General features: G+C 47.3%; 2 protein-coding genes across 3 annotated transcripts; one reads left to right on the top strand and one right to left on the bottom strand.

Annotated features, from left to right (window-relative positions):
* Positions 1–928: 928 nt before the first annotated feature.
* On the top strand, positions 929–9,307 carry atxn2l (ataxin 2-like). Its single transcript, XM_035615772.2, has 23 exons — positions 929–1,321; positions 1,689–1,743; positions 2,784–2,840; positions 2,921–2,992; positions 3,082–3,274; positions 3,500–3,618; positions 3,704–3,795; positions 3,927–4,133; positions 4,208–4,473; positions 4,717–4,800; positions 4,884–5,015; positions 5,326–5,394; positions 5,482–5,543; positions 5,892–6,187; positions 6,453–6,522; positions 6,611–6,778; positions 6,874–6,937; positions 7,072–7,238; positions 7,350–7,476; positions 7,585–7,700; positions 8,102–8,263; positions 8,364–8,532; positions 8,897–9,307. The coding sequence occupies exons 1-23, from the start codon at positions 1,305–1,307 to the stop codon at positions 8,953–8,955; spliced, it is 2,823 nt and encodes a 940-aa protein (XP_035471665.2). The 5' UTR covers positions 929–1,304; the 3' UTR covers positions 8,956–9,307.
* Positions 9,308–10,231: 924 nt separating this feature from the next.
* On the bottom strand, positions 10,232–17,922 carry LOC118289176. Of its 2 annotated transcripts, none has more exons than XM_035615975.2 (13): positions 17,510–17,922; positions 15,875–15,984; positions 15,749–15,788; positions 15,625–15,653; positions 15,464–15,530; positions 14,726–14,787; positions 14,510–14,542; positions 12,843–12,906; positions 12,691–12,758; positions 12,525–12,554; positions 12,278–12,355; positions 11,776–11,837; positions 10,232–11,330 (listed from the first exon to the last, which is right to left on the bottom strand). In XM_035615975.2, exons 2-13 carry the CDS (start codon positions 15,975–15,977, stop codon positions 11,304–11,306), a joined length of 663 nt encoding a protein of 220 aa, XP_035471868.1. In that variant the 5' UTR covers positions 15,978–15,984; positions 17,510–17,922; the 3' UTR covers positions 10,232–11,303. The 2 variants fall into 2 exon arrangements, with proteins under 2 accessions (XP_035471868.1, XP_035471867.1); XM_035615974.2 differs by having other exon boundaries at positions 11,776–11,840; positions 17,510–17,916.
* Positions 17,923–18,544: the final 622 nt, after the last annotated feature.

Genomic DNA, 18,544 nt, shown 5'->3' with positions numbered 1-18,544 from the left:
CCCATTCAGGTCACCATGGTAACCGACCTCATCCCTGTAGAAACTGCCCTGTAGAACATTTCTTCAGCACCATCTTGTTAAAAAAAACAAAAAACAGGAGTAACCATTTTTGAAAGGAGCAGGGGGCGTGGCCAAACTTAGATCTTGTTGACACTGCACCTGCAACCTGCACCTGCATTGGATGGTACCAGCTATCAATCACATTTTATCCACGCCCCTAACACCATGTATTGAAGAAGACTTGAAACTCGAGAGATTGAAGCATAGATATGTATATATATATATATAAGACGTAGTTGAATAAACCACAGACTCACATTTCTGGCTGGTTTATTCCTCACAATAAATCAACAACAGCCTCTTATGTCAGCATGTAATTTTTTTCAATTTAGATTTTTAATCCATAATTTGTTTAAAAATTACAAAAATATGTCACAAGAACTTTTATATATATATTTTTTAAATGGATTATATATTAGTAATAATACTTTTATTAATATAGCACTTTTCAAGCAAATGAGCACAAAGGGATTTCCAAGGTCAAAATAAAACATGCAACATTAAAGCAATATGCATAAAATAATGAAATGCGTGTATAAAACAGTATAAACATACTATATGTATTTATATACATACACAGAAACATGGTTAAAAAGAAAAACTCAGCAAAGCAAAAAATATGACCAGAAGTGAAATCTAACAGGTAAAATATATATGTTTGTGTGTATATATATAAATAGATTTATGTACATGTATATATAGACCGATAACTATTCTGTGACGCTTAAAACCGTCACGTTCAAACAGCCAATGAGATAAAAGGTCAGAATAGAATGACTTGAAGCTCGTCCAATCAGATTTTGAATTAGATCAATGGGCGGGGGTTTGCGATCGGTGCGCTCGTTACAGCCCCTCGGTTCAGCCCGGTTGTTGCAGCTGCTGCTGCTGCGGTGGAAACAAACGTCACCGTCCGTGAACCTTCCGGTCGGGCCGGGTCACTGCACGTGTTAACGTCCGACTCTGCTCAAACTCCCAGAGATTATTACTACTATTATTGCTGTTATTATTATTATTATTAGAAAACAGTTTAATTCGACTCAGATCTCAGGAGGCGGTTTCAGTGACGTGACGAGTCGAGTCGCATCGCTGCCTCACCCCCCGCCCGACGGGAGCGGCGGCGCGTCGAATCGAGCGCACCCGGCGCCGTGTTTTGTTGTTGTTTTCCAGCGGCGGACCGACCGTGTCCCCGGCCCGTCAGACCGTGTGACTTCTCCCCCCGGGACGTCGACAGCGGACCGACCGGGATGCTCACGACTCAAAAGTATTAACTCCTCACCGTTTGTTACGTCACTCACTCTCTTCATCCGCAGCGACGCGTCCGGTAGAACTCGTCGTCCGCTGCTGCTAACGCTAGCTGCGTTAGCTTAGCTAGCTTCCACGATCCTCCTCCTCAACAACAACAACAACAACAACAACAACAACATCCAGTGGATTGTGTCAGACTCAGTGTCCCGGACGAGCCGCGGAGGTCGTGACCGTGACCGTGTCGGTGTCGGTGTCCGTGTCCGTGTCTGTGTGTGTTAGCCGCTGGTTAGCTAGCTTTAGCCTGCGTGACGCCCGTTGTTATTGTTCTTCTTCCTCCGCCTCTTTAGCCTTTAGCTTGACATTGATGTGTTCTCCTGCCGCAGGACCAGGACCATGAAGCCGCCGCCACAGACCCAGTCCTCCGCCGCCGGCAGCCTCGTGAGTAGCGTCACACCGCCGGTGATGTGGAGTCAGAGGTCGCTGGTGCAGAAGGTTCAGGTCCTTCACTAGTCAGCGTATAATAACATACTCCACGGTTATACCCAGCACGTTTATCAAATATATGGAGATATATATCTCCATATATCTATATTAGACCCGGACCGATATGGATTTTTTGGTGCCGATATCGATATTGGGGAGAACAAGATATATATATATATATATATATATATATATATATATATATATATATATATATATATATATATATAAATCTGTCAATGATTCCTAAGATGTCGTTTTCAAACCTTTATGACAGAGATGTTATTGAGGCTTGATATTTTAGCTTAATCATAAACTTGATCATAAATAACTATAAACAAATACACCCAAATAAATAGAAGTTGAATTTAGAAAAAAACCATTTATTTTACTTAGCATGTAAACACAAATGCATATTTAAAGGCTCATATATATATATATATATATATATATATATATATATATATATATATGAGCCGATGTATCAGTATCAGAAATCTTGGTCTCTCTATTAGAGCTGCAACAAAAAAATTTCGATTCATCTGTCCATTATTTCCTTGATTAATCGATTAGTTGTTTGGTTCAGACAATGGTGAAAAATATCGATTGTTTCCCAAAACCTCAACATGATTTTTTGTTTTGTCCACACACCAAAGATTTTCAGTTCACTGTCACAGAGGAGCAAAAAAAATCTCAAAATATTCATATTGAAGAAACTGAAATCAGACAATTTTGACTTTTTTTCTCCATGAAAATGATCCATTTTTTTAGAATAGTTGGAGATTCATTTAAAAGTTGATTACTAATTGATTAACTGTTGCAGCTCTACTCCTTATCGATGTTCTATGTATCGATCCAAGTCTGGTGAGAATCTGTCCATGTGTTGTAGATTATTATCAGGAAAACACATCCCGACCGTTTCTTATCTGAAGTCCTGCCGCAGCGATAATCGCTATGTTCCTTCATGTGCATTGACTTGTCTGTCGTGTTTCCAGGTGTTCGAAGGTGTTTACAACAACGCTCGCATGCTTCACTTCCTGACGGCGGTGGTGGTGAGTTGTCCGCTCCTCCGTCACGTCTCAGTTCAACCCCATGTTTGTTGTGAGAGACTGAAGCGTTTCCTCCTCCTCAGGGCTCCACCTGCGATGTGAGGGTGAAAAACGGCACCGCCTACGAGGGAATCTTCAAGACTCTGAGCTCACAGGTGAAAGCTGCATGTTCTCTCACCTGGACGGTCGCTGCTTAGTTCCGTGGATTATTTATTTGTGTGTGTATTCTCCTCTGTCGGAACAGTGTGAACTGGCTGTGGACGCCGTTCACAAGCGGAGTGATGGAGATGGAGGGGAGGAGGAGGAGGGAGGAGGAGGAGAGGACGACCAGACGTCTGCACCGAAGATGGAGGAGATCACCGACACGATGATCTTCAGCCCGACCGACCTGGTGACGATGACCTGCAGAGACGTGGACCTGACCTTTGCTGTCAGAGGTAAAAGAACTCACCAGAGAGGAAACGTCAACATCTGATTCATAAATCCTCCAACATGTGAGACTCTGAGGCTGTGTGTGTGTGTGTGTGTGTGTGTGTGTGTGTGTGTGTGTGTGTGTGTGTGTGTGTGTGTGTGTGTGTGTGTGTGTGTGTGTGTGTGTGTGTGTGTGTGTGTGTGTGTGTGTGTGTGTGTGTGTGTGTGTGTGTGTGTGTGTGTGTGAACAGACACGTTCACCGACTCGTCCATCAGCTCGTCACGGGTGAACGGGGAGCACCGGGAGAAGGTGCTGCAGAGGTGGGACGGAGATGGAAACGGAGAAAACTTCGAGCTGGAGTCCGACATGGTGAGGAAACACACACACACTATTAGTTTCATTTAACTTATTAAAGATCGATATCTGATTCTGTGGTTTCTGTTCTTTCCGTCAGTCAAATGGCTGGGACGCCAACGACATGTTCAAGTTTAACGAGGAGGCGTACGGCGTCAAGTCGAGCTACGACTCCAGCCTCGCCATGTACACGTGAGTCCGACGAGCCGCCTTACACCCTCACTCGTTAAATAAATGTTTCCGAAGATCAAGACGAGATCAAATCTGATGCAACCAGTCAAACGAGCTTTAACCCCAACATGAACTTCCTGACCTTTACCCAGCATGCCTTTGGAGAGGGGGAACTCAGAGGGTTACCGGCAGCGTGAGGCGCGAGCGGCTCGTCTGGCCAACGAGATCGAGGGCAGCCTGCAGTACCGCCGCCGCGTGTCTCTAGAGAACGACGAGGGCCGGAGTGAGGAGGACAAGTTCAGCTCCGTGGTCCGAGAGCGGGAGGACCGTTCCAGTCCCGGGTTCTCCTCTGTCAGCAGGTGAGAGCAGCTTCTCCTCCTGTGGTACGTTGAGCTTCCCAGAATTCCTCTCACCGCCTCGTCTCTCCTTCCAGGGACGGTAAATACATTCCCAGGCCCCGCGATAGCGGCCTGTCCCCCGGCGGCTCAAGGGCCGGATTGTTGGGTCGGACCGGCGCCTCGACCTCCTCCAGGCTCCCGCCGCCCGGCGCCTCCGGCCGCAGCAGCCCGCTGTCCGTCAGGACGACTTACTCGCCTCAGCAGCCGCAGAGCAGCCCACCCTGCGCCAACCATGCCCTCCCGCACTCACTGTCGCACCCACAGGCGCTGACCGACGCCACCCGCTCGTCTTTTAACGGAGGTACTGCGTGTGTGCGCGTGCGTGTGTGTCTGTGTGTGTCTGTGTGTTAGTCTGTGTGTGTGTGTGTGTGTGTGTGTGTGTGTGTGTGTCTGTGTGTCTGTCTGTGTGTGTGTGTGTGTGTGTTAGTCTGTGTGTGTGTGTGTGTGTGCGTGTGTGTGTCTGTGTGTCTGTCTGTGTGTGTGTGTGTCTGTGTGTCTGTCTGTGTGTGTGTGTGTCCTCACTGCTCATATCTCTCGTCCTCAGTTGCGTTGAGAACTTCCCCGAAATCCCAGAGACTTCAGAGCAACAGAAACCTGCGGAACCCGAACTGTCAGTCGACTCCTTCAGGTAAAACAAGCGCACACACACACATACTGACCCACACACACAAACACTTCCCCGTTCTCACTCTGACCTCTTTAACTTCCCAGCGTCCCGTACTCCAAAGTCAGACGCCCCCCTTCCCAAGGACCTCCCCCTGGCCGCCACGGTCTTCCTGGACTCCTCCCCCGCCGCTGCCGCAGCCAAACCCTCCGGCCCCACGCCGCTGTTCCCCGTCGATGGTGAGACTGTTTCAAGAGTCCAGGTCTCACATGATGTAGAAATGTGTGAAATAAAACTGTCTCACAGGAAACAAAGTGAAATCCTTAGACAAAAAATAAATATTTTAGTACCGGTTCATGTTTCGGAGATTTTATTGACCATCACTTAAATAAAATGTCAAAAAATTGTGAAAATCATTTAGAAACACATTCCGAGAGTCAGCCACTGTGTCACAAGAGTTATTACCTGTATATCAAACATGTGCGAGGAGCGACTGGAGTTGATGATATTATATTTAATAAACACGTCGCTTCTCTTCGTCGTCCACAGTGAATGAAATCCTGAGTTCAGCAGCTAAAGAGCGAACGGAGAGTCAACAGGAAGTCAAGAGCAGCAAAGGTACGACTCTCCCATCACATCACCGTCTATATGACTCAAGGATGTGATCTGATTTATCTCTGACGTCACTTCTGTTCTTCACCTCAGCTCCGACGGTTCAACAGAGATCTCAGCTGGAGGAGCTGCGCAAGTTCGGGAAGGAGTTCAGGGTAAGACGAGGGTCAGGGGTCGAGGGTCAGGGGGTCCGGAGGTTCAGCATCACTGTGACACATTCAGCTCAGATTGTTTCCCTCTCCGCTCATTGCTGGGGGCGGAGTTACAGAACATCATTAGCATTAGCGACGTTCAGCTGCAGCTTTGATCTTTACCTGTCGCTGTCGCCGGGTAGAATAACAGACACCTCAGATAATATTATCATCATCAGTGTTTATGTTTTACTGATATGAAAACTCTTATTTGACAGGATGAACGAAGCTGAAAAGATGAACATTTATGTTTTATGTTAAAATAATAATAAACTGTTGTTGTTTGTTCACCGGTCGTCTTGTGTCTCTCAGCTGCAGCCCAGCTCCTCCTCTTCCTCAGCGAGTCCAGCAGCTGCTGATCCTCCTCACCCGCCTCCCCCCTCCTCTTCCTCTTCCTCGTCCTCTTCCTCCTCCTCCCCCGGCCCACCTAAACCTGCCGCCTCCTCTAACCAAGATCAGACCTCAGAGGCAGCAGCTGCTGCTCCGCCCGGCCCCCAGGCCTCAGGGCCCGAGAGAGGTCCACCCGGGACGTCCCAGCCACCTGCGACCGGCGGCGGCAGCGAGGAGCCTGGTGCAGGACGCGGTGAACAAATGGAGGTTGCTGCAGCGTAAGTCACGACTGTTACAACACGTCCACGGAGTGTGTGTCCTGTGTCCAGTACGTGCTGCCATGACGACGACTGAATGTATTGTCTTCAGCCCCAGTTTCTTATCGAACCACTCAAAATACAACGATTTAACTTTTCATGATGAAACGTCAAAAAAATGGGCACTAGATTCAAAATGGCTGACTTCCTGTTGGGTTCAGGCCCATGTGGTCAATTCATTTAGCCACACCCACACACCTGACTTTCTGTTCTTATTTTTTTGCAGGCAAGTGAAAAACTCAACTCTGAATCCGAACGCCAAGGAATTTCTTCCCATCAAAGGAACTCCAGTGACGGTTTGTTTTCTGCTGTCCTGAGGTTTTTCTTCTGATTGTCTGTGAGACGCTGATGTTGATGTGATGTGATTCTTTTGTGCCGCCACAGAAGCCGCCGCCGACCCCCACGCCTCCTCGCCCGACGCCCCCCAGTCCCTCTGTGGTGCTGCAGCAGCCCCAGGGGCAGCAGCAAGGGGGCGGCGCCATCTACAGCAGCCCGCCCACACACTACCTGTCCTACATGAGCCCCTTCCCCGTCCAGGGACACGCCCTCCAGGTCCGAAGCCAACCCCCCCCCACAGACACACACACACTTCACCTCACAATGTCGTTGTGTCGTAGAGACTCACCTCAGATCTTTTGTCTCCTCAGGCTCCTCAGCTCTACCAGTACACCATGTCCACTGTGAACCAGGGGAAGTACCCCAGACCCAAAGGTACAGACACACACACACACACACACACACACACACACACACACACACACACACACACACACACACACACACACACACACACACACACACACCGAAGCCTCAGCCCGTCACATGCTCCTCCCCCTCTGTCCCAGGTCCCGTGGTGGGCTCTCGTCCGGAGCACCACCCCTCCCCGGCCTCCCCCATGATGTCGGCCGCCGCCTCAGCAGCCGGACCCCCGCTGGTGGCGTCTCCGTACCCTCTGTCCTACCTGCAGTACGGTCAGGTGATCCAGGCCATGCCCCCCCACTACCATGCACAGGTACCGTACCGGGGCTGCGAACCACCGCACCGAGGGTTCATGTGTCAATGTGTTGGCCTCGTTATTATTATAATAATAATAAATGTTCATTTCCTCTCGTCACGTGTGCAGACAGTTTACTCAATGCTGCAGGGGGGCGCCAGGATGCTGACGTCAGGGGCCCCTCAGCAGATGGGTCCCGGCCCCCAGTACCCCGGTCAGGCTGAGGGGCCCCAGGGGCCACAGCAGGCCCTGTACGGTAAGAAGGGGATGTTCCATCCTTCCACTAAGTTAGATGGAAATGTTCAGCTTTACTACTACGAACAAATGAACGAAGGAATGATAACTTCCTTCTCTTCTCTCTCAGCTGCTCAGTCGTTCTCTCACCACTCGGCCTCCATGCATCACCCTCAGCCCTCCAGCACCCCCACCGGGAACCAGGCCCCACCCCAACACTCAGCCCCCAGCCCGGGACACCCTCAGGTGGGAGCGACGGTCCAGGTTCACCAATGTCAAACTGTTGAACTGACGAATACAAGTCTCTCAGTTTATTCATTTCTTATTTGAATGGGTAAAGTTCTGTTTCATCATATTCGTACATAATCATCTGTTGGATTTGCAGAGCATCGTGTTTTGTACCTTCCGTCCTCGATCTTTCATTCTTTCCAGTTTTCCAACACAAGTAATAATCTGATCGTGTCATCGTCTCGACATTTTGTAAAAGGACAATTCTGGAAATCTGTCTTTCAGATTTTTATTTTCCTCATTTACTGAGATCTGCTCGAGATGTTTAAACCAGGCGACTTCTTACACTCGAGATATAAAATATACAAAATAATATTTCTATATCTAACTCTGGTTCCTTCACGTGGTGAATGTTTCAGTCGAGTCCGGCCGGACCTCAGCCTCAGGCCATGTTCCACTCCGGAGGTCTGTCGACTCCGGGCCACACGTCCCCACAGGCCTCCTACGCGCTGCAGGGCTACGGCCTCCCGGCCCACCAGACGCTGCCCCACGGCTTCCCGTCAATCAGCCAGCTCACACAGGTCTGTTCACCGGCCAATCACAGTCCTCCCAGTCGCAATCCAACCTGATCACAGACGACATCACAGCTCCACCGCTCAGTTTCCTGTTTCTCCCCCGCAGGCTCACGTCACAGGAGGCATGTCGGGCGCTCACCACTCGGCGGGCCACGCCCCCCCGCCCGTCATGCTGCACTATGCTCCCCAGCAGCAGGGTGGCGGGTCCAACCCCCAACACGGCCCGCCGCCCCAGCAGGGGGCGCCGCAGCACTTCTACATCGGACCACACCAAGGTGACACACGTGTTTCTAAATGTTTGTACTTTCTGAAAATGATATTGGATGATAAGGAGTTATCGTCTAAAATGCTTCACAAAAGTTTGTTCTTTTATCTCTTAAGTCTTGAGCTGTTAATCAGCAGTGATACTTTGATAATTTGGATGAGTTCATATTAATCACACTCGTGTCTGGATGGTAAATATGAAACTACAGCCAGCAGCTGGTTGTCTTCGCACAAAGACTGGAAACGGGGGAAACCTTTAGCCTGGCTCTGTCCAGAGGGAACAAGAGCTTGTTATTGAAGATGTTTTGTGAATAAGAGACTTTATTGAAAACGTTGAGAAATGGTTTTAACGTGTTTGTGTTCTGTGTCTCGCAGCTGTTCAGGTTCAGGCTCACCCGACCCAGCAGCTGACCTTTCACCCCTCTGCCAACTGACCCGGCCGCAGCCGGAGTCAGGAGAGACGACGACGACAGCAGAGTTTCCCCCCGAGCAACTCTTCGCATTCCCGCCTCCCAATTTTACCACGTCCTCTGTTTTTACCCCTCATCTTTTAGAGAAGATTTCCTGGATTTTAATCCGTGAGCACAGACTCGTTTTCACACGACGACGACGAGCTGGAGCCGGACTGAAGACGTCGACTGGTCGAGAGTTTTGAACTGACGACAGCGGAAACAGTGTTTTTATTTTATTCCCTCTCCCTCCTCCTCCTCCTCCTCCTCCTCCTCCTCCTCTTCCTTTTACAGATGAAACCAGTTCATTAATAATAAAACCACTGAGAAAAAAAAACCTCTGAAACTTTTCAATTCTGACTCCAGCAACATTCACGATCGGAGCACCAGACGACTCGAGCAGTTACCCGAATATACTCCAAATTCTGTTTTGTCTTGTTTTGGTCTGTAGCCATGATGCTAACGCGGCTGCTAGTTAACACTAGGAGCAAGAAAATAAATCCATTTATTATTCGTTTGTCAGCGAAATTGAACGAACGCCGGCTGCGTCATACAGACGAGCTCCGTCTGGATCTGAGCCGCTTCATTCAGTGAAATGTCAGTAGTTGTCGCCATAAGAAACGGAATCTGATCGATGTTAACGTTTTGTTGAAGGTTTAATTGAAGTGTCACATTTTATAGGCCACACAGTCGCATCACAGACGACATGTTGACAACACAAATACATGCGTATGAAAAATAATGTGTAAATAAAAAAACGTTCTCAGGAGTTGTCAGTAAAATCAGAGTAAAGCTCAAACATGTCGGTTCAATAAGAAAATATAACATCACAATAAAAACAACTACAGAGTCTGGCTGCACAAAACACCGGAAGATTTAGTTTCAGTGTCAAATTACGGAGAAGTGTTTTAATGCTGAAATATCAATCTCAGGGTCAACAAGTCCAATGTCATGGTCAACAAGTCCAATGTCAGGTCAACAAGTCCAATGTCAGGTCAACAAGTCCAATGTCAGATCAACAAGTCCAATGTCAGGTCAACAAGTCCAATGTCAGGTCAACAAGTCCAATGTCAGGTCAACAAGTCCAATGTCAGGTCAACAAGTCCAATGTCAGGTCAACAAGTCCAATGTCATGGTCAACAAGTCCAATGTCAGATCAACAAGTCCAATGTCAGGTCAACAAGTCCAATGTCAAGTCAACAAGTCCAATGTCAGGTCAACAAGTCCAATGTCAGGTCAACAAGTCCAATGTCAAGTCAACAAGTCCAATGTCAGGTCAACAAGTCCAATGTCAAGTCAACAAGTCCAATGTCAGGGTCAACAAGTCCAATGTCAAGTCAACAAGTCCAATGTCAGGGTCAACAAGTCCAATGTCAAGTCAACAAGTCCAATCACATCTTAGACACGTTGATTTCAGCCTGGAAGTAAAACTACAGGACCGAGCTTCAGCTCGACCTCAGGATGTTCTGGAGCCAGTGACATCGTGACGTCACGCTCACTGGAACATGTCACACTTATCATGATTCTGTGACGTTCGGACATTTGACATAAAAAGTTTTTCCAAGCGCTTTACAATTAGATTTACAATTAGATTTACTAACTTAATTCCAGAGCATTTTACTTCCAGGCGGATTAATAAACATGTCCAAGAGCTGCGGTGATATTTCAGGATAAAGCGACTTCCTTGTCATCTCATGTTACAGTATCAAAGTTAGCTAGGAAGTGGTTGATGCTAACGTTAGCCGCTATCTAATCGTAGCTAATAATGAGCTAGTCTGTAGTTTCACCTTGAAACATGGTCTGATGTGAAACTGTCTCATCAGTTTGTCAGATTCTGTTTCTACGACGTGATTCTGATTGTAACAGCGTCCGAGCTTCGGGCCCCATGTCGGAGGAAAATGGCCGCCGTGTGAAAGTCGGCCATGTTGAGCTGGAGGTACTTAAGTATTTGTCCTGACTGTTTTGGTCCGGTCTTCAGTTCAACAGTTTTATTCTTTAAAGGGGATCTAATATTTATGAAAAGCTGAAGACCTCAGCCTGATTTGTGCTTCCGTTTTTATTTTTAGGAAAATCTTAGCTGAAGGTGTTTCGTGCCCCAAGACTCTAGATGGAAACGAGCTCACGATCTGAAGTGACGGAGCTGACGAAGGATTTCTGACGCCTGATTCAGGATCAGAGAAAAATGAGTTTCACTTTTCCGTTTTTCCTCCTCAGGTTCTGTCGTCAGTCTTTCAGCTGTTTAAACATCACGACGGAGCAGAGCTGATGAAGATGAAGATGGATGTTGGACCAAGATCCGTGTGCTCGTCTCCGTCCCGTCAGTCTGTTTGCCATCATGCTCGGGGCTGACTGTGATTCATCTGAGAGGAAGAAGAGAAACTGAGCAGCTGCTGCTTCAGAAGGAAAAACATGGGAGAGCTTGTTCACACGTGTAGTGTCTTTTTGTCCATATATGGAATGAGAGGGGAATATGTCTTTACATCTCTTTCTTTGGAATGTTATGCAAGGGGCCTTTTGAGGACCCTTACCACTCCTTTTCTTGACCCTTTAAGTTCCACGTCTCACATAGCATACCTTGATTCGAACCAGATGTTCCTCCTCAAGCCAACAATGGGCCTATAAATATTACCCCCAAGAAGAGTCGGGAGGGTTGTCTTTTTGGCCAGACACTCTCCAAGCTCTGCAGTGCTTGTAATCGATGCTGGTCTCTTTGTAATAAACCTTTATATACAATCAAGACGGCGTCGGCGGACTTCTCTTCAATACATCTTCACATCATCGCTACTTAGTATACAACACACGTACCGGAGGCTGATTGACGTAGTTCCCCTCGTCAGAATCTTCATCGTCATCAGACTCTGGAGCTGCTTCTGGAGCAAAACAGGAAATGAAAAATTCACATTCTCTATAATATATGAATAGTCGATTCCTCTGTATGTTTCATGAGAGTTTTGAATTCACGTGTTTACGCATCAGCTCATCGTGAAGGTAACTGGTCATAATCCTTTAACCAGATTATTTGAAACATTTAATTTGGACATCCGACATTGTAATATTATAAATTTAAGGTGACGCCGCCTAGTGGCAGAAAGTTACACATTGTGCATTTAAAGAACTAAAAGAAAAACATTCAGAACAGCTGATTTTAATTGATTTCCTACCAGGCGTCTTTCTATGAATCAGAGTCAACGTGACGTCAACTCTACAATAATCCGAGAGTCACAAACTGCGGCTGCAGGACTCAGGTGAAGTGTAAGAGGAAGAATTCGGTGTCACATGATCTGAAAACTAAAGTAAAACGACCCACGTTTAGAGAGCTGAGGATCCACATTCAGGTAGTCTTGTTCCTCCTCTTGTTCCTCCTCTTGTTCCTCCTCTTGTTCCTCTTCAATGAGAATTCAATGGATCAAGGTTAAGATTAGACAAGACGATTTAAGATCAATTCATTTGCCAACTGGTTTAATGAAAACATAGAACATGGAGAAGTTGTTAGAGGTTCCTGCTGCTGATGAAAAAACACATTTAGAATCATCAACCATTAAAATAATCCTCACCTTCCAGGTTCACGTAATCATGTCGAACATCTGTGGAAGAAAACAAACAGCAGATCAATGTAACCGTCCACAGATCACACACCGATGAAACATCTCCACTGTGGGACCAGAAGACGTTTAGAACCTGGAGCCACTTTAAATCTGTGTTGCCGTTTCCAGACTGTACCTGAACTAGGTGTCGAGACTCTGCTCTGGGTCGACGGAGCGAGAGCTTCACCGTCGGGAATCACGATGCTGCAGAGAAAAGAGAAGACGATCGGCCCAGAATCTGATTCTCTGATCGAATGAAACAAAATCCGTTTGAAGAGGGAAACTTACATGTAGCCGGGATCCTCAATGTCACTGTCGGGATGGTTTGGGTCAGGGTTCACATATTCAGGTCCTGCAGAGAAGGAATGTCAACTTGGCTCAGCCACCATCAAACAACACAGAGTCGAGATTAAAGGACGACTGGTCCGAACCAACAAGTCCCTGGTCGAGGCTGGCGAGCCCAAAAAAGAAGTCCCAAACTACCAAGTCAAGACCGACACGTCCAGAACCAAGGCCAACAGTCCAAACTCTTGGTCCCAAGTCGAGGCCAAGAGGTCTCAAGTTGCCACCAGCAAGTCCAATGTCAGGGTCAACAAGTCCAATGTCAGGGTCAACAAGTCCAATGTCAGGGTCAACAAGTCCAATGTCAGAGTCAACAAGTGCAATGTCAGGTTCAACAAGTGCAATGTCAGGGTCAACAAGTCCAGTGTCAGATTCAACAAGTCCAATGTCAGGGTCAACAAGTCCAATGTCAGATTCAACAAGTCCAATGTCAGGGTCAACAAGTCCAATGTCAGGGTCAACAAGTCCAATGTCAGGGTCAACAAGTCCAATGTCAGGGTCAACAAGTGCAATGTCAGTGTCAACAAGTCCAATGTCAGAGTCAACAAGTGCAATGTCAGGTTCAACAAGTGCAATGTCAGGTCAACCATTCCAATGTCAGGGTCAACAAGTCCAATGTCAGGGTCAACAAGTCCAATGTCAGAGTCAACAAGTCCAATGTCAGGGTCAACAAGTGCAATGTCAGTGTCAACAAGTCCAATGTCAGAGTCAACAAGTGCAATGTCAGGTTCAACAAGTGCAATGTCAGGTCAACCATTCCAATGTCAGGGTCAACAAGTCCAATGTCAGGGTCAACAAGTCCAATGTCAGAGTCAACAAGTCCAATGTCAGGGTTAACAAGTCCAATGTCAGGGTCAACAAGTCCAATGTCAGGGTCAACCATTCCAATGTCAGGGTCAACAAGTCCAATGTCAGGGTTAACAAGTCCAATGTCAGGGTCAACAAGTCCAATGTCAGGGTCAACCATTCCAATGTCAGGGTCAACAAGTCCAATGTCAGGGTCAACAAGTCCAATGTCAGGGTCAACAAGTCCAATGTCAGGGTTAACAAGTCCAATGTCAGGTCAACAAGTCCAATGTTTAGGTCAGCACGTTCAGACTGAAGACCAAGAGTCTCAAGTTGTAGCCAACAAATTAAAGTCCCAGGTTGAGGCCAGCAAACCCAAAGATGAAGAAGTCCCAACCAAACATATTCTAAGTTGTGTCCAACAAATTAAAGTCAAGACCAACACATCTCAACTCTTCACAGTTAGGTTGTGAGTGAACGTGCAGAGACACTGACTCAAAGGTGATTTGTTCAGGAACGGTACATGATCAATCAATCATTAAATCAATCAATCACGGTCAGTGGCTCAAACTCAGGGAATCAGACTGAGCTTGTTCAAGAGAAATGCTGAACTACAAATCAGTGTTTTTCGCTGATATTCAGCAATGAAACTTTGAACATATCAAGAATTCTAAACCGAGTTGGACGTGATTGTCAAAGTGAGGGTACATAAGGTTCAAGAAGTCTGAGGAATAAATGAATGAGCTTAATATTTTTAACAAACCGATTGTCGGGATTCAGTAGAAAATGTTTTACACATCACCAAGTTAAATCCAACCTGATCTTACCCTCTGCTGGATTTTCATAACTTGGATTACTTTCTGTGGGACGGAAGAAATCAGGTTGTTAAGAAGAGAATCACATCGACGAGAACAAACTCTGAGATCAGGAAAACATATGAACAAAGATTCCATAGAGTAGAAGATGATTTCTAACACGATCTCACAACATCACGACTTAACAAATGGAAAAAGACAAAAAACAAATGTGAAAGAAAATCTGACCAGTTTCTGTTGCAGTGAAGGATCGATGTCTGCGCTGAGTTCCAGGATCCGCTGAGGACGAGCTGAGCAAGAACAGATGAACAACGATCATGAACATGGAACAAATCTTCAGTCCTGTGTAGAAGGTGTAGCAGGTGTATCAGGTGTAGCAGGTGTAGAAGGTGTAGCAGGTGTAGAAGGTGTAGCAGGTGTATCAGGTGCTGCAGGTGTAGCAGGTGTAGAAGGTGTAGAAGGTGCAGCAGGTGTATCAGATGCAGCAGGTGTAGGAGGTGTATCAGGTGCAGCAGGTGTAGAAGGTGTAGCAGGTGCAGCAGGTGTAGAGGGTGTAGCAGGTGCAGCAGGTGTATCAGATGCAGCAGGTGTAGAAGGTGTAGCAGGTGCAGCAGGTGTAGAAGGTGTAGCAGGTGCAGCAGGTGTAGAAGGTGTAGCAGATGCAGCAGGTGTAGAAGGTGCAGCAGGTGAAGAAGTTGCAGCAGTTGTAGCAGGTGTAGAAGGTGCAGCAGGTGTAGCAGGTGTAGAAGGTGCAGCAGGTGTATCAGGTGTAGAAGGTGCAACAGGTGTATCAAGTGTAGACGGTGTGGAAGGTGCAGAAGGTGTAGCAGGTGCAGAAGGTGCAGAAGGTGTATCAGGTGCAGTAGGTGCAGAAGGTGTATCAGGTGCAGTAGGTGCAGAAGGTGTATCAGGTGCAGTAGGTGCAGAAGGTGAACCGAGTGTGTTTGTGATCAGAAAGTGACTCACATGAGTCTCGGTGGCGACAGCAGGTGAGGAGCCGAGCGGATGGAGTTCAGGTCGCTGGTCGGCTGCACTGCAACAAGAGAGAGTCACTGTCATCTTCATCATCTTCAACATTTTAATGTTAAATCCTTCTCTTGTTACATATGAGATGAAAACAGACTCACATGGATGAATGACTCTGAACTCAGTGGATCTGAGTGAGTGAAGGAAAAGACGATTATATTTTCATTCATAATATTTCCATTCATATGAAACTTTCAGTTGATCAGTTGACGGACGCAGACTCACGGCATGTACTCCTCTGACGCGTGTGTTTGTCTGATGGAAACTGGTCGGAGGGAACAGAAAACATTTCATTTTAAATGTAAAGATGTTTTTTCTCTCCGCAGGACGTCGTCATGGTGACCAACTCACCCAGTGGACCTTTGTTCCAACAGTCCAGACAGACGACCGCCAGCAGCACCATAGAGACGAAGACGGCGGCCGACAGAACCAGGAAGAACCAGGAGGCGTCCATGTTTCATCTGAGGACGACGTCACGGACAAAAAACAAATCACAACAGACGACAGGAGGTTTCATGAGTGAATGAACAAAGTCTGACGCTGAACGTGATTCGTGAGGAAACAGCTGCTAATGTGAGCTACGTAAAACATCTAAACCAATCAGCTCTTAGATCAGGTGAGCACCAGGAGTTTCCCATCATGCCCTGCGGCAGCTGTGGCGCCAAAACGCTATGTCCTGGTGAGGTTTGCTGTCGCCTGCGTTTGTACGACATCATAGCGAGTCAGGATCAAGTCGTGTGTCGTTCGCTGGTGGTCGGTCTGAAATCTGTACATGGGGGCGACGACCTCTGACCTTCACCGGGCGGTTCCACTGGCTGTTTCTCGTGATGTTGGAACCTTCTCGTCCCGTCAGAGTCGGTTTGTTCTCGTCTTTTCTCTCAAACGAAGCAACGAGCAGGAAAAAAAAAATCCAGAGCAGCTGAAACAACCGGTGGTTTGTACGGAAGAAGAACACGACGATAATCATCTGACACGGAGGAGTCACACAGGAAGTCGAACCATCAACACTGAGTCACACAGGCTCCTCGACCGCTCACGTCTTCACTCACACAACAACTACGATCAGCTCCTCTCTCACACCACAGGCTGGGAGGCGGCCATCTTGTGAACAAACCAACAGACCAACCTGAACGTTTTAAAACCTGAGCAGGTGGAATGTGTGAAGGAAGTGAGACAGGAAATGACAGAATCAAAGAGATTTAAACAGTTAACGACTCCTGAGTCACACACACACACACACACACACACACACACACACACACACACACACACACACACACACACACACACACACACACACACACACACACACACACACACACACACACACACACACACGTGAATCTGTACTTTATAACTACATTCAATAATGGAATCTTCTTTGAAATGTCTGAAGGTCGACAGTCGAGCTGAGGAGGCGGAGCTCCGGCTCCCGGCCGAGGCCCAGAACTTCACCGACCGTCTCAACCTCGTCACCATGTGACGGCGTTTTTTTAAAAACAACCAGTTTCAGAAAAGCACTTTTGACGAGGGAAAATAAAAAAAGCAGCAGCAACATAATCTGACATCGAGGTTTTTAAAACATCCACACGTTTCATCTGCAGCGTCGCTCAAATGGCTTCTCTCCTGATTCGGTTCGAGTTTGTTGCTAGGAACTAAAATTAAGATGCAAATAATTCTAAGTTATTTTTCAACGTGTTTTCTGTCACGCGTTAGATTCCCGGTCACGTGACTCTGGGGATCGTTGAAGTTTCTCTCCACGACGTCGTCCGCTCGAGGCCTCACGTCCGCCGGACACGCGAAGCGTCTCGGAGGAGAAACTTCACTTGATGCTGAACTTCTGAACTTCAGGTGATTCTCGTTGTGGCGTCAGTGTCGTATGAGTGAGTGGAGTTAAAAGAATTAGACTTTGTGGAGGTTAAAAAACCGACGGTGGCGAGGTCAGGAGGTCACGAGGTCACAGATTAACGACGAAGGGAAACTCACCGACACCCGAGGACGACGATGACGGAGGAGGAACAGCTGACGGACGACGGAGGCGACTGGTGTCATGAGGCGACTACTGTAACCAAACATCCGCCATGACTGAAGACGTTCTGCCTCTCTGCACCTTCATCCACCCCCCCTCAGTGACTCACTCTCCTCCACGGCCAATCAGCTGCCTCGCCTCGCCTCCCGCCACCGACGCTCTCTGATCTTCTGAGTTCCTCCTCAGATCTTCCAATGAGAACGTGGAACCTGATCGGCTCCTTGTCGGTTCTGAGGAGACGCAGAAGGATGAGGTCACGTGACCGACGACGGGGTCACAGACACTTCAGGAACCAATCAGCTGCGAGCAGACGAGGTCACGACATCTCAACCTGCAGCAGCTGGAAACAGACGTGACGCCGACGGAGCTGCAGCAACAACGCTGCTGCAGCTGCAACCGTCGCAACATCCTCCACCTACAGACAGGAAACCACACCGAGGCCCCCCCTCCTCCCCCCATCGCTTCACCTCGATTCTGGGGGGGGGGGGGGGTTGTAGGTCGACTCATCAGACACTGGTGATAAACCAACCGACCAGCAGGGGGCAGATTTCATCTCCTGTTACTTCAGTATGGAAGCCCCCGACGGCCAAGTGAAGAAAATATTTTTCTAACTTTTTTTGAATCTTTGTAAACAGATTTTTTATTTTATAAAACTGTGAAGCTTCACTGGGACAAAACCTTTGGCAAAATGTAAAATCATTTTCTAGCCTAAAAAAACAAATCAGGACAGTGATGTTACACAACCTGCTAACACACAATATATAATATAATAATAATATATAAATATATAATCCAACTCGTCTTACGCTGCGTTCAAATCAAGCGTGAAGCGAATTTCTTTGCGTGGCGTTACTCGATTGAGTTTTGCGGGCGGATCATTTATGTTAACATGTTGAGTAATTAACGCTCACTAATATTTCACTCAAGTTCAAATATTTCAACTCAGGCGACTCAAGTGTTTCGATGTGGTTCACGTCAGCCCCTTGTGGACG

The sequence above is a fragment of the Scophthalmus maximus genome, chromosome 17 (assembly GCF_022379125.1).
Source record: "Scophthalmus maximus strain ysfricsl-2021 chromosome 17, ASM2237912v1, whole genome shotgun sequence".
Lineage (NCBI taxonomy): Eukaryota > Metazoa > Chordata > Actinopteri > Pleuronectiformes > Scophthalmidae > Scophthalmus > Scophthalmus maximus.
Note: the sequence above shows the minus strand (reverse complement) of the source record. Positions and strands in the feature narration are given on the sequence as shown.

Excerpts from the sequence above, each read along its gene's own strand:
- LOC118289176 (XM_035615974.2), bottom strand. The coding sequence starts at position 15,977 with ATGGACGCCTCCTGGTTCTTCCTGGTTCTGTCGGCCGCCGTCTTCGTC. Across the intron at positions 12,555-12,690 it reads AGTCTCGACACCTAGTTCAG|ATGTTCGACATGATTACGTG; the intron begins GTACAGTCTGGA and ends TTTCTTCCACAG. Across the intron at positions 11,841-12,277 it reads GGATCCTCAGCTCTCTAAAC|AAGCAGCTCCAGAGTCTGAT; the intron begins GTGGGTCGTTTT and ends GTTTTGCTCCAG.
- atxn2l (XM_035615772.2), top strand. Across the intron at positions 2,841-2,920 it reads ACTTCCTGACGGCGGTGGTG|GGCTCCACCTGCGATGTGAG; the intron begins GTGAGTTGTCCG and ends CCTCCTCCTCAG. Across the intron at positions 7,701-8,101 it reads CCAGCCCGGGACACCCTCAG|TCGAGTCCGGCCGGACCTCA; the intron begins GTGGGAGCGACG and ends TGAATGTTTCAG.